The 13,342-nt window shown below is 39.7% G+C and overlaps 1 protein-coding gene across 7 annotated transcripts in view; it reads right to left on the bottom strand.

Annotated features, from left to right (window-relative positions):
• Nucleotides 1–13,342, bottom strand: part of HERC1 (HECT and RLD domain containing E3 ubiquitin protein ligase family member 1) — a 184,558-nt gene that overhangs the window by 144,191 nt on the left and 27,025 nt on the right. For all 7 annotated transcript variants that reach the window (XM_080659702.1, XM_080659704.1, XM_080659705.1 and 4 more), the window contains exons 2-3: nt 11,626–12,581; nt 3,791–3,886 (exon numbers count right to left, since the gene is read on the bottom strand). In XM_080659702.1, the coding sequence (XP_080515828.1) occupies nt 3,791–3,886; nt 11,626–12,555 (1,026 nt within the window). In that variant the 5' untranslated portion in view covers nt 12,556–12,581. The remainder of the gene's footprint in view (nt 1–3,790; nt 3,887–11,625; nt 12,582–13,342) is intronic.

Below are 13,342 nucleotides of genomic sequence, written 5' to 3'. Positions count from 1 at the left end.
GGTAGCCACTGAAAAGAACAGTGAACCAAGCTAAGAATAGCAGTTGCAACTGAGAAAAGCTGTGCTCTCTCTGACAGCAGATAAGTAGGAGTCCATGATGAAAAGTTTAAAACCTACTAGTAGAGCAATCTAGCTCTTGTGAACTCTTGAAATTGATATCCCTTTACAGGACAGTGCACCCACACTGAGGAGAAACTACTGGGAGTGAAATAAAAATTGAACAGAATACAGTCAACAGAAAGGATACAGTTGGGGAGAGGAACACAGTGGGAAACCTTTTTTATTTTTTAAACATTAGACAAAAACAATAGAGGGAGGAGGCCAAAGATGAAACAATATAAGCTTCACTACAGATAATAATTCAATGGACTGAAACTCAAATAGGTTTAAATCTACCAGTTCATAATGTTTTTCAAATGAAATCAATTGGTCAAGTTTGAAGGATGACAGGAGATTGAGTCATTAAACTGAAACCTAGTAAAATAAAAATCAGTGTTTAATAAAAAATCAGGTGGGGGAAATCAAGATTTATTCTGCCTTTTCTATATGAATAGTAGCAGAGTAACCAAGTGGTCAATAAAGGAATCATTTCTTTACGAAAACATTCTAATTAGTAAAAGAAAGAGGATGATAGAATACCACCATTTTGCAACCAACCACAAATGAATCAATAGAACAAGTCATGCCCTGACTGGTTTGGCTCAGCGGATAGAGCATCAGCCTGGGGACTGAAGGATCCCAGGTTCGATTCCAGTCAAGGGCATTTACCTGGGTTGCGGGCACATCCCCAATGGGGGGTGTGCAGGAGGCAGCTGATCGATGTTTCTCTCTCATCGATGTTTCTAATTCTCTATCCCTCTCCTTTCCTCTCTGTAAAATATCAATAAAATATATTTAAAAAAATAAAATAAAATAAAAATAGAACAAGTCATGAAGTATCAGGGCTGCTAATACCACGAAAAAAGAGAAACTGATGGAAGATTACAACACCATATAATCTTGCCAAAGTCTCTGGATCCACCTGTCAATTTTCAGAAAATACACAGGACCTACTGAACTGGATTATGAGTAATTAGCAAAATTCAGATTGTAGGCAATTCTGAAAAAAACCCAGGTTTCTGAACAAATACAATGAAGGAAAAGGAAAAAAAAAATGGAGGGAAGCAATAGATTAAAAGATTTAAGACTTAAAAATTTTTTTTTCTAATTGATTTTAGAGAAAGAGGGAGGGAGAGAAACATCTATGTCAGAGAGAAACATCAATCAGCTGCCTCAGGCACACCCCTAACTGGGGATCGAATCCACAACCTGAGTATGTGCCCCAGCCGGGAATCAAACTGGTGACCTTTCATTGCACAGAAAGACACTCTACCAACTGAACCACACTGGCCAGGGCAAGACTTTTTTTGTTGTTGTTAATCCTCACCCAAGAATATTTTTTCCATTGATTTTTAGAGAATGGAAGGGGAGGAGAGGGGGAGAAAAGCACTGATGTGAGAAAAATACGTAGATTGGTTGCCTCCCATAACCACTGAAACCACTGGCCAGGGGAAGAAGAGAGACATAGGTATTAAAATCACTTAAATAGTCTACAATAATGGGCAAGACTGAACTATACATAGTGTCTAAGGATGTAGACTTGTAAAGAACTATAAAGAAATGCAACGAAGTGATTACAGTCTCCAACTTACAATGGCTTGATTTAAAACTTTTTTACTTTAAGACTAGTGGCCCGGTGCACGAAATTCGTGCACATTAAAAGGGGATTAATTAGAGGAAATAATTTAATATTGCTATTTGCCCTTTCTCTATAATAGAAGTGTCAGAGATGAAAGAAAATTAGTAAAATGTATATGAAAATCTTCCTCCTGTCAGAGTCTGGGGCTCACCCTGGGACCCAGAGTGAAGTCCCCGCCCACCCACATGCGACTCAAAATCGCGTGAGACCCAGACCCAGCTGCACCCCCCCCCCCTCAATTGGGCTAGATCCAGACCCGGCCAGTCCCACCCTTGTCAAGTCCTGCCGGGCAGGCGGTGTAGCTTCAGGTCCCCTGGCCCGGCGTTAGGATGGGGGCGTGGCCTGAGGTCCCCCAGCCCAGACCAGGGTGGGGGGCATGGCCTGAGGTCCTCCATCAAGCCCTGCCAGGTGGGGGGGGGAGGGGGGAGCGCAGCCTCAGGTCCCCCAGCCCAGCACTGAGAGGGAAGCACAGCCTCAGGTCCCCCATCAAGCCCCACCGGTAGGGAGGTGCAGCCTCAGGTCCCCTGTCAAGCCCCACTGGGCGGGGGGGCGCGGCCTGAGTTCCCCCAACCCAGCAGTGGAGGTGCACCTTAAGGTCCCCTTTCAAGCCCCGCTGGGTGGGGGGCATGGCCTGAGGTGCCCTATCAAGCCCAGCTAGGCAAGGGGGCACAGCCTCAGGTCCCCTGGCCCAGTGCTGGGGCGGGGACGAGGTCTGAGGTCCCCCCTCAAGCCCCGCTGGGCGAGGTGTGTGGTCTGAGGTCCCCTGGCCTGGTGCTGGGGTGGGGGGCGTGGCCTGAAGTCCCCTGTCAAGCCCCACCTGGTGGGGGGCGTGGCCTGAGTTCCCCTGACCCAGCACTGGGGGGTGCACCTTGAGGTCCCCTGTCAAGCCCCGCTGGGTGGGGGGCATGGCCTGAGGTCCCCTGTCAAGCCCTATCAGGCAGGGGGGCGCAGCCTCAGGTCCCCTGGCCTAGTGCTGGGGCGGGGATGCAGCCTGAGGTCCCCTGTCAAGCCCCACAGGGGTGGGGGAGGGTGTAGCCTCAGGTCCCTGATGATTGCTCATTAAGGCTCCTTATGGGAACTTGGCCTCAGCTGTGGGTGCAGCCATCTTTGTGACGGATTGATGGTTAATTAGCATATTCCCTCTTTATTAGATAGGATGGTATAGAAGTGATATGCATAATAAACTACACGAGATATTCAACACTTTACTATAAAATAGGCGTTGGGTTAGATCTGTGGTTGGCAAACTATGGCTCGCGAGCCACATGCGGCTCTTTGGCCCCTTAAGTGTGGCTCTTCCACAAAATACCACAGCCTGGGCGAGTCTATTTTGAAGGGCGAGTCTATTTTGAAGAAGTGGCATTAGAAGAAGTTTAAGTTTAAAAAATTTGGCTCTCAAAAGAAATTTTAATCATTGTACTGTTGATATTTGGCTCTGTTGACTAATGAGTTTGCCGACCACTGGGTTAGATAATTTTGCCCAACTGTAAGTTGGTATAAGTGTTCTCAACATGTTTAAGGTAGGGTAGGCTAAGCTATGATGTTTGGTAGGTTACATGTATTAAATGCACTTTTGACTAAATGATATTTTAAACTTATAAGGGGTTTATTGGGATGTAACACAATCATAAGTTGAGGAGCATCTGTACTCTAAAAGTCAGTGGATACCTAAGTGAGGAGGAAAAGGGCTATGGCCAGGACATGAAAGAATAAAGTTTTATTCCTTTACTTGGGTACAGATTAGGATTTTTTTTAAATGATAAATCATTAAACCAACATTTGTTTGTATGTCTTTCTATATCTGTTTTACTTTCTAAAAAATTACAGTTACCTTCATATGATACAAAATTTAAAATGAATAAAAGGGTATATGCTGAAAAATATGTTCCCTATTCCTGATGCCAGACACCCCAGATCTAGAGACAACCACTGATGTCACTTTCTTTTGCATCCTTTCCAGAGGTAGAACAGATTATTTTTAAGGGATAAATACATGCAATAGCATTTTAACACAAAGTAATTTGTAATGTAAAAGCCATGATTATTACATACCTCTTCAAAGAGACATAAAGCTGCCTCATAGAGTGAGCACAACCCATCAGATGTTCTGGTTGGTTCCCTCCACTGACTCCGATCAGCAGATGAACCCTATAATTAAAACATTGTGAGGAAGAAGAAAGACATACGTATTAAAATCACTTAAATAGTCCACAAAAACATTTGAGAACTGTTTATATGATTATGTGCATTAAGATCAAATCTGAACATTAGGTCATGAAATCAACTTTACAAATAAACGTTATAAAAGATGTGGCTATAGAGTGAAACCATAAATTAAGTGCCATTCCCTCGCTGATGACCTTATTAAATAGTTATTTGTTCTAAGGGTCACAGGGCTTGAGCCAAAAACAATCAAAGAGGCAGAATTTTACAAATTACACATTCTTTGTGGGTGGTCAGAATGCAGTAAATGGGATCCCAGGAAATATTCTATTCCCCTGGGGCTTCCTTGCCCATCTGCCCCCAAGGATAAAGGCAAGCAGAACATAGCCAACTTGAGTGATGACCCTGACCAGAGCAGGAAGTCTGGCCCTCCCTTTTTTGTTTCAGCACAACTAAGATCCTAAAGTCAGTTCATGTGGCTACCTGACTACACTAGCAACAAAGCATCTTTTTTTTTCTAGCACAGCTGGAGGAAAGACAGTAAAAAGCTAGGAGATTCCTTGACAAGTGGAATAAGGGAAAATGAGATAGTATCATTAAACAAGACCAAACAATCTGAGCAATGTACAGCTAGCTAATGAATCATAAGGTTTTATCTTCCCTAACCAAGGACACTAAGGAGCAAATGGCTTACATATTCCAGACTGTCCTGGGACAGAAGGGCCTCAGTCCCACCCCTCTTCAATGACCTTCTTGATGATGTTCTTTTAAAAATGAAACTAACCAGCCCTAACCAGTTTGGCTCAGTGGATAGAGCCTCGGCCTGCGGACTCAAGAGTCCCAGGTTTGATTCTGGTCAAGGGCATGTACCTTGGTTGTGGGCACATACCCAGTAGGGAGTGTGCAGGAGGCAGCTGATCAATGTTTCTAACTCTCTATCCCTCTCCCTTCCTCTCTGTAAAAAATCAATAAAATATATTTATAAAAAATAAATAAAAATGAAACTAACCAGAAAATAACCCCTGAGCCCTCTATATGCACATTCTGGTGAATCAACATATTGAAACACACCTGAAAAGCTAATGAATATTCTGTTAAGACTCTCCCCATGAGACCTTCCCTAGAATTCCAGCAGGCAAGAGAGGTAAAAAGCCTCAAGACAAAAAAGCCACAGCTCACTCTGGCAACAGCACTCCCAGGCATTGTATCTTTGCTATTTTTCTCCTAAACTCTAAGACTTGCAACTCCTAACCCCACAAGAGTTGCAACCAGGGGAGCAGTGGGCAATAGCAGCTTGATCCGGGCTGACCCCCTGAACCTGTCTTCAATGACCCCTTTTCTCTGACTTTTCCTCTCCTATTGCTTTTCCTACCTTAAGCCCTTCTTTTGTTTCACTGTCTCCAACTTTAATAAACATACTCTCAAAATCACCTGGACTGGTATTGTGAAATCTTTCCTACATGAAGTCAAGAACCCACACAGTAATGAAGACCTACTCCGGGCCCAAACCCCGTCAGGTAACAATAGTAGCTCTCTGGGACTAAATGCCTACTCTCCACAGTAGGGCCCAAAGGCTATGACTAGAAATCATTCTCTCATTGAAAAATGATAAACCAGAAAATGAACTTCATCTTCATTGCTCCCTCAAATTCCCATACATATTCTTAAATCTTTAGATCACAAATATCAAGTTCTTTCTCTGATTTGCCAATCCTGTAATTTTGAAATTTTCATCAGTGGCATTTATTTCAAAGGATACTGTATTATAAAAATATTTATATTCTAGAAGATCACATGGCAGATATACCATAGAAAAGTATGTCCACTATTGTGGAGGGGTGGTTGACCTAGATGCCCAGTAAGATCCCATCCAAATCTACGATTATGATTTTATCAATTCAAATTATTTTAATCAACATGATTAATAAGTAATGAGAGAAATGAACATGTTGGCTATTTAATTTATCACTGGGTCACCAGGTACAAACCTGCTGCTACCAAAACAACTTTTCTTTTTAATTGTTTAAGGTGGTACTTCTCAAATTTTAAAATAGACATGAATTATCTAAAGATCTTGTTAAAATACACATTCCAATTACAATAAATATAGATGGGAGCCTGAGATTCCGAATTTCTTAACAAGCTCCCAGTTGATGCCAATGCTGCTGTCTGGTGCCCATTTTGAGTGGTAAGGCTTTAGAGAGCCACTTGTAGGTCTGGAGTCATGCCAGAAGCTGAGTGTTCAAAATTAATTAGTCCTTAGACACACCAGGTGTTGCTATATTAGCAAATACTTTGGGACATAGCCTCTCCAAATTCCATAATTGGGAAAAACACAATTGTAATATTTGGCTCCACTGTTTAAAGAACACTTCTAGTGATCACCAAGCCAATAGCAGATGAGGAACAGCGTGTTGTACCTTCCTAAGAGCTGGCACCAGTACCATCAATACCTTTTTTATGCTTTTCTACAGTATAGAGGAAAATGTTAAAAACTGTATAAAGTTTTCATAACAGACAGACCTGGGTTTAAATCCAAACTTCATCACTTTTTGGCTGTGCAACTAAAGGATAAGATCCCTTATCCTTAGACAGAAATAATGCCTATATTATATAGGGCTGTTGGGAGGATTAACTGAAATTATGTATAAAACACGCCTAACATAGTTCCTAACATATAGTAAGTAGTAACTGCACTTTGCACCATGTACACTGAGAAAGAAGAGAAAATACAGGGAGTCTTTAATAAATTATTGCTAGATTTAAGAATAAGAAACCAATAAAATATCCTTCAAACATTGTCTGCAGAGACTGTCACTGTTTTCTGTTCTTCCCAAAATAGTTGAGAGGCTTAGTCCCAATCAATTAGGATTACAGAGATCTCTAAAACTCATTGTATACAGAATTCTTAATGTGTTTTGTAAACGTACTGCATAATATAAAAACAACAACAAAAAAAAGGGCAATACCTAAGCATTTTAAAATAAATTAAATTTTGAAAAATATAGTACATTAAATGTATAACTATATACATTACTAACATACCATAGGAAGTTCAATGGTCCAGAGCTAAAGTAGAAATTAAAATAACTAGTGGTTTCATAGGTCTTCATTTAATTACCTTCTTCTTAAATACCTACCATTAAAAATAATGTAATACCTTTTATTTTTTCACATTTATCCTTAGAAGATATTAAGACAAGAATATAAGACTGGATGGAGTACATTTATGTTCTTGCTATCTGGTTTTACTCTACTTAAAATTGGTTCAATGACTCCCCACTAGCTACAGGATCAAGAAGCAAGGGATTCAAGGCCCTGCCTAGCTTGGCAGTCTCATTTCATCTCATTCCACCCCATACATCCAGGGCTTGTCTTCTAGTCACTTTGTGAAATCTGGTCCTCTCATCTAAAAAGTTCTCTAGTCCCCTCACTGACATATATCATGTTTGTAGGCAAACTCTTCCTACTTTTCAACTAAGCTCAGGGGTTCCTCCACCATAAGTCAATTCCTGCCCCTTCCCCTCCAGCTCTCCTCCTGTATCCCACCACCTCCTCCCTGTACAGACTTCTAGTACAACCCATTATCATTAATTTGAAATGTCCATGTATCTCTCTTTCCTTAAACTGCGAGCTGGCTGAGGGCATGGACACTACAAAGCTTATTCATTTTTTTAACCCAGTGCCTAACAGTATTTGGCACACAGTGCTCAGTAAACATCTAGTGGCATCAAAGTACAATGTGTTTATTGTTATTTTTCCAGAATTCACAGATGTACACTGACATCGTTTCCCTACTCTTGATTTGAATCTAAGTTAATGAATATCTTGTGCACTCCCATTCAAACACAATTATTATGTGTATGGGTAGTGGAATTTAAAAATCACACAAGTAAATACAACTTATGGATTAAACTTATATTTTTTTAATCCTTATGACAAGTACGCAATTGATGGTTATGTGTCTCTTCCTCTAACATCTAGGTTAGTGGTCGGCAAACTCAGTAGTCAACAGAGCCAAATATCAACAGTACAATGATTGAAATTTCTTTTGAGAGCCAAATTTTTTAAACTTAAACTTCTCCTAACGCCACTTCTTCAAAATAGACTCACCCAGGTCGTGGTATTTTGTGGAAGAGCCACACTTAAGGGGCCAAAGAGCCATATGTGGCTCGCGAGCTGCAGTTTGACGACCACGGATCTAGGTTGAGGATACATTTTATCCCAGTTGTTCAGTGGTAGAGAAACTTAAGACAGGGATGATCAGGTCAGGTTGTGGTCCAATGTACCAGGAGAGGTTCTAGATATTTTCTGAGTTCTCAGACACTACTGTAAAGTGTAAGAAGCATGGGTTCTGGAGCCCAAGAGCATCAGACTCTATTACTTATTGTGCAAGAAAAAAATATTGAATATAAAATTCAATTAAATAACCATTTCTTTCCCCTAAAAAGTCAATCTGAGATTTAATTAAATTCAATATAATGTAGGTCTGTGGTGACTTTGGGAGCAAACTAAATTAAAAACAAAATTCTTCTCGCAGAATAGATGCAGGATTCCGAGGAAAGCAATCTAGTTTTCTGGGGTGTCCTTGTCCTAACAAGGGGTTATATTATAGGGTACAGTCTTGGTGAGTAAAGACACCTTTCTGACTAGGTGTATTTGACATTTTGCCCAGGAATGAAAGAGGCCAAGTGGAGAGAAACTAGAAATCCAGCCATAAAATAAACAATATATTTTTCAATCTACTTTAAAGTAGGCCTTCATAGGGAAAAAAATAAATTGATTTAACATATACGGGGGGGAGGAGGGAGGCAGAAAAAAACATGGGCTTTACAGACACTCGGGGTTGTAGTAGAAATTAGTTAACACTGGGCCTGGCCCATAAGGGCTTAATCAAAAGTACACATTAGAATTCTAGTTCTTTTGAGAACAAGATGTGTAAATTTAGGATAATTGCCAGTTTCTTCATCTTTAAGATAAGGATAAATAATATCTTAGAAATTAACATGATAATTGAATGAGACAGTGCACATAAACCACCTGGTAGGTATTAGGCACTCAATAAAGGTTACCCCTCCTCTTCCCTAAGTGCAGGTATTGGAGAGCAGTAAATAAAACAAGCCAAAAAGGAATGAAATGTTTATTGCAGGTTAATTAAATGAAGATTAAAATACATTGGGTAGGTAAATATATTTACTATAAATATTTCTTAAGCTTATAGGGCCAATTTAAACTAATAGCCAAATATGCATACAAACCTAAAGATAATGAGACTAAACAGATACTGAAGAAAGCAATCTAGTTTCCTGGGGCACCCTCTTCCCACTAAGGGGCAATATTGTAGGATAAAGCCTTAGGCAAGCATGGGGAAGAAACCTCTGACTCAAGGTATTTAGCATTTTGTTTAAGAAGGAAAATACACCATGAGCAAGCATACAATCATACTAGAGGCCCAGTGCACAAAATTTGTGCACAGGTAGGCTCCCTAGCAGCTGCTGATTGCCAGCCAGGGCCTCCCTTCTCCCAGTCTCGGGCCAGGGCGGGGCTGACCAGGGGGAGGGATAGTGGGCAGCAGGCCGGCCGGCCCCTCCCCCTGGTCGAACTCCTGGTCGAGGGGACAATTTGCATATTAGGCTTTTATTATATAAGATAACTAGATTGAACAATCATTAATATATTTTCTTTGTAACAAGGCAATGCAAAATAAATAGACTGTAAAATGAAGAATTAAGCGACTCTCCCAGAAATACTAACACATGCCCATGAATAGATACATTATTTCAGGTCATTAAATGGCATTACATGTTTGAAAGCAGTGTAAATTAAGAGAATGTTACCAGAAAGTATTAAGATCGGAAAATTAGAAAAATAGGTGTACAAGTAAATGAGTTTAAATATTGAATAAGAAAACAGAACAAGGTCTAACTGCCTCTCACAGGTGTTCCCTCAAACATTTCTTACTTAAATTAGTGAATCTCTGGCTCTCAGTTTCCACTTCAGGTGAAGATCATAGGGTCCTGTCAACATTTCCATATATTGAACAAAGCACTGTATGCTTTCCTTGTCTTGATTTTAATGTAAACCAGGTGAAAATTAAATGCTCTGGTTTTAAAACAAATTCAACACAATTGTTTTTTATGAAACATTCCTGTTAATCTAAGAGCTTCCCACTTTTTTTGGAGGGGGAGGGTCTTGAAATATACGTACATAATTTATAAGTGGCATTTTTAGTTATTCTAACTAAATTTGTTAATTGATATTTGTTAATAAAGGGCACCAAAAAGACTGATCCATGTAACCCAATTGAAATTAAGTCAGTTTATAAATGTTTCAGTCTTTATATTTTAAATTTGTATTCTTTTTTATGTTTTTTTTTATTAATTTCAGAGAGAAGAAGGAAGAGGGAGAGAAGGATAAAAACATCAATGATGAGAGAGAATCATTGATCAGCTGCCCCTACACGCCCCCTACTGGGGATCGAGCTGGAAACCCGGGCATGTGCCCTAACTGGGATCTAACTGTGACTTCCTGGTTCATGGAACCATGCTCAACTACTGATTCACACCGGCTGGGCTAAATTTGTATTCTTAATTTGAATTTTTATTCTTGGTTTTCACAAAGGCATTACATTTCAGTCTTAGAAATTCTTGAAATTGATCATACTACACTATAATTTATTGTTTATTCTTTAATGTGGTACCCAATGTTAGTTTCTTTTTTTTAATCCTCACCAGAGGACATGCTTAGAGGGAGGAGGAGGAGGAGAGAGGGAAAGAGGAAGAGAGGGAGAGAGAAACATGGATGTAAGAAACATTGATCAGTTGCCCTCCATATAACCCAACCAGGATTGAACCACAACTCAGGTATGTGCCCCCACCAGGAATGGAACTGGCAACCCTTCAGTGCACAGGACTTCGCTCAACCAACTGAGCCACTCTGGCAGGGCCCAAGATTAGTTTCATAATAATAGTCAAGCAATTACTTTCCTCCAAGAACAATACACTCTTTTCACAGGTTTTTGCTTTTTAGCTCATCAATCCCCTTCATTCAGGTCTCTGCTCAAATGTCACAATTCAGAGTCCTCTTTCCCTGACCATATTAATAGCATACCTTTCCCCTCCCCACTCTTTGCCCTGAGCCTATAATTTTGTAGGACAGGCTCCCTTTACCTCCCTAATTTTAATTCTTAAGACTTCTCACTATCCGAAATTATTTATTGACTGTCTGATTCCCTTACCAGGGTGTTAGCTCCATGCGGCAGAAACTGTATTTTTCTCTGTTATATCCCTAGGGCCTACAATAACACTTGGCACAATGCTTAATAAAAATTGAGAAGGATAAAATTAGAGATTTTTTCAAAAGACCTCCACACTCATTTCACATGAGTTTATTATATGAGTACACTCATTTTATGTGAGTTTACAACAAAGAATTAGATGAACTTCCCAAGTTCACATAAGTAGCCATAAAACTAAAACTACAATCCTTACTCCTGATGCAATGGTCTTAACTGAACTACCTAGCCTGTCCTTGAATTACATATTCACATCAACTTGTTTGTATAAAAGTTTCTTCACTCCAAGTACATAAAATATTTAAATAACTTAACTATCACCAGAACTCTCAAATCATCCCATATTACCACAAATATGTTAAAGGTTTGGTGGACTTCTCCCAAAATCATTAGATAAAAATTTTAAAGTTGAGATTTATATAATACATACCAAAGAACGCCTCATCTGCATTAATATCGTCATAAAGCAGTCAAAGCTGATCATTCCTTCCTGGCTTGATAGTAATTTGCTTTTCTCCATGGAATTTACAACTGCTGAAGCCCCTAAAGCCATTTCGATCCATTCAAGAAGATATCTCAAAGAGCCTCGTTGAGCTGCTAAACCAAGCAGCAACTCAGAAGCTAATCTTCGACCTAAAGTGTCTGCCCCAGAATTGGGAATAGTTACTCCTTTAAGAAATGTTGTTACTTGTGATAAGCAGTCCAAGCCCATTGGAGGAATCTTGCTTTCATTTGCTAAAGATAATGGTGGTAAAGAACTCACAACTTCAATTGCAGTATGAATAACGTCATTGCAAAGACTGAGACCAGATCCCGACACAGGCATCATCCAACTTTGTCTTAGAAGTGCAAATAATAAACTTAGACCAGTTCGAACACCCATTTCTATAAGTGCATCAGTGCTTGACCGGGGACGTTCACTAACAGAATGGACATCTGCTGAACCAGAACTGCTCTCTGGAGAATGCTGCTGCTGTTTCACTTTGCCTTTGTCATGGTATTTATTAGAAAGTGCATAAAAAACACGCTGGAGTACAAGCAGTCGTTTTCGAAGTGCCCCAGCAAATGGGGAATCTGAACAAACCATCTTCGCTAGTGCTAGCTGGCTGCTAAGAAGGGCATCCAAATAGTGGTCCTGCTCATCACTTGAAAGAGACTCACGTTCAAAGTCTGGCAACTGTGGTCCTTTGAGACACAAAACTTGTTGGGGCAAAAGTACTACTTCCTTATTACTGACCAGTTTAGAATACAGAACAGCAACCCCTTCTCTTGTAGCAATAGATTCACTGTCCTCTGTAATCCAAGAACTGTTTAGGTGTTCAAGCCATTTCAGTTTCACTGGTGGAACCATAGTTGCCATGTTGATTTATTCTTTAGCCATTAGTTCTGTAAAGGAAGAAGAAAAAGCCGTCAAAGACTTATATGAATAATTCATAAAATGTTAACTCTATTTTATATTACAGTAAGTGATTTCAAGTAATGTCTAGACTAGTTAACAGTAATATACCATGGTTATAAAAGATAATACTAGTAATAGGAGAAGATGAGTGAAGGACATATGGGAACTCTGTACTATCTTTGCAACTTTTGTGTAAATCTAAAATTATCACAAAATAAAAATATTATTTAAAAAATTTGGCCCTGGCTAGTATGGCTCAGTTGGTTGGAGTGTTGACCCATGCACCAAAGACTGCAGGTTCGTTTCCCAGCTAGGACACATACCCAGATTGCAGGTTAGATACCAATTGAAGTGCATACAGGAGGCAACCTATCGATGTTTCTCTCTCACATCAATGTTTCTCATTCTTTCTCCCTCTCCCTTCTTCTCTCCCTAGAAATCAATGAAAGCATATCCTCAGGTTAGGATTAAAAAATAAAAAAAGAAAGAAATGAACACTGAATTCAGAATGTGAAAAAAAATAATGAGTCAATGAATTTGCTTTTAGTTCTATAATCTGTAATGAGTCAAAACTGGTGGTTTGGGGGAAAAAAACTGGTGGTTTAGGGGACAAAAATGGTATCTATACCTAGTGCAGTGTCTGATATATCATACTTCCTCAATTAAGGATGCATTTCAAAAAACAAATTTGACAGTAATTAACAGTGAACTAGAGAACTGGAATAATATAGTTAGGATACTAATGAAC

This window comes from Plecotus auritus (genome assembly GCF_963455305.1).
Source record: "Plecotus auritus genome assembly, chromosome: 1".
NCBI lineage: Eukaryota > Metazoa > Chordata > Mammalia > Chiroptera > Vespertilionidae > Plecotus > Plecotus auritus.
Note: the sequence above shows the minus strand (reverse complement) of the source record. Positions and strands in the feature narration are given on the sequence as shown.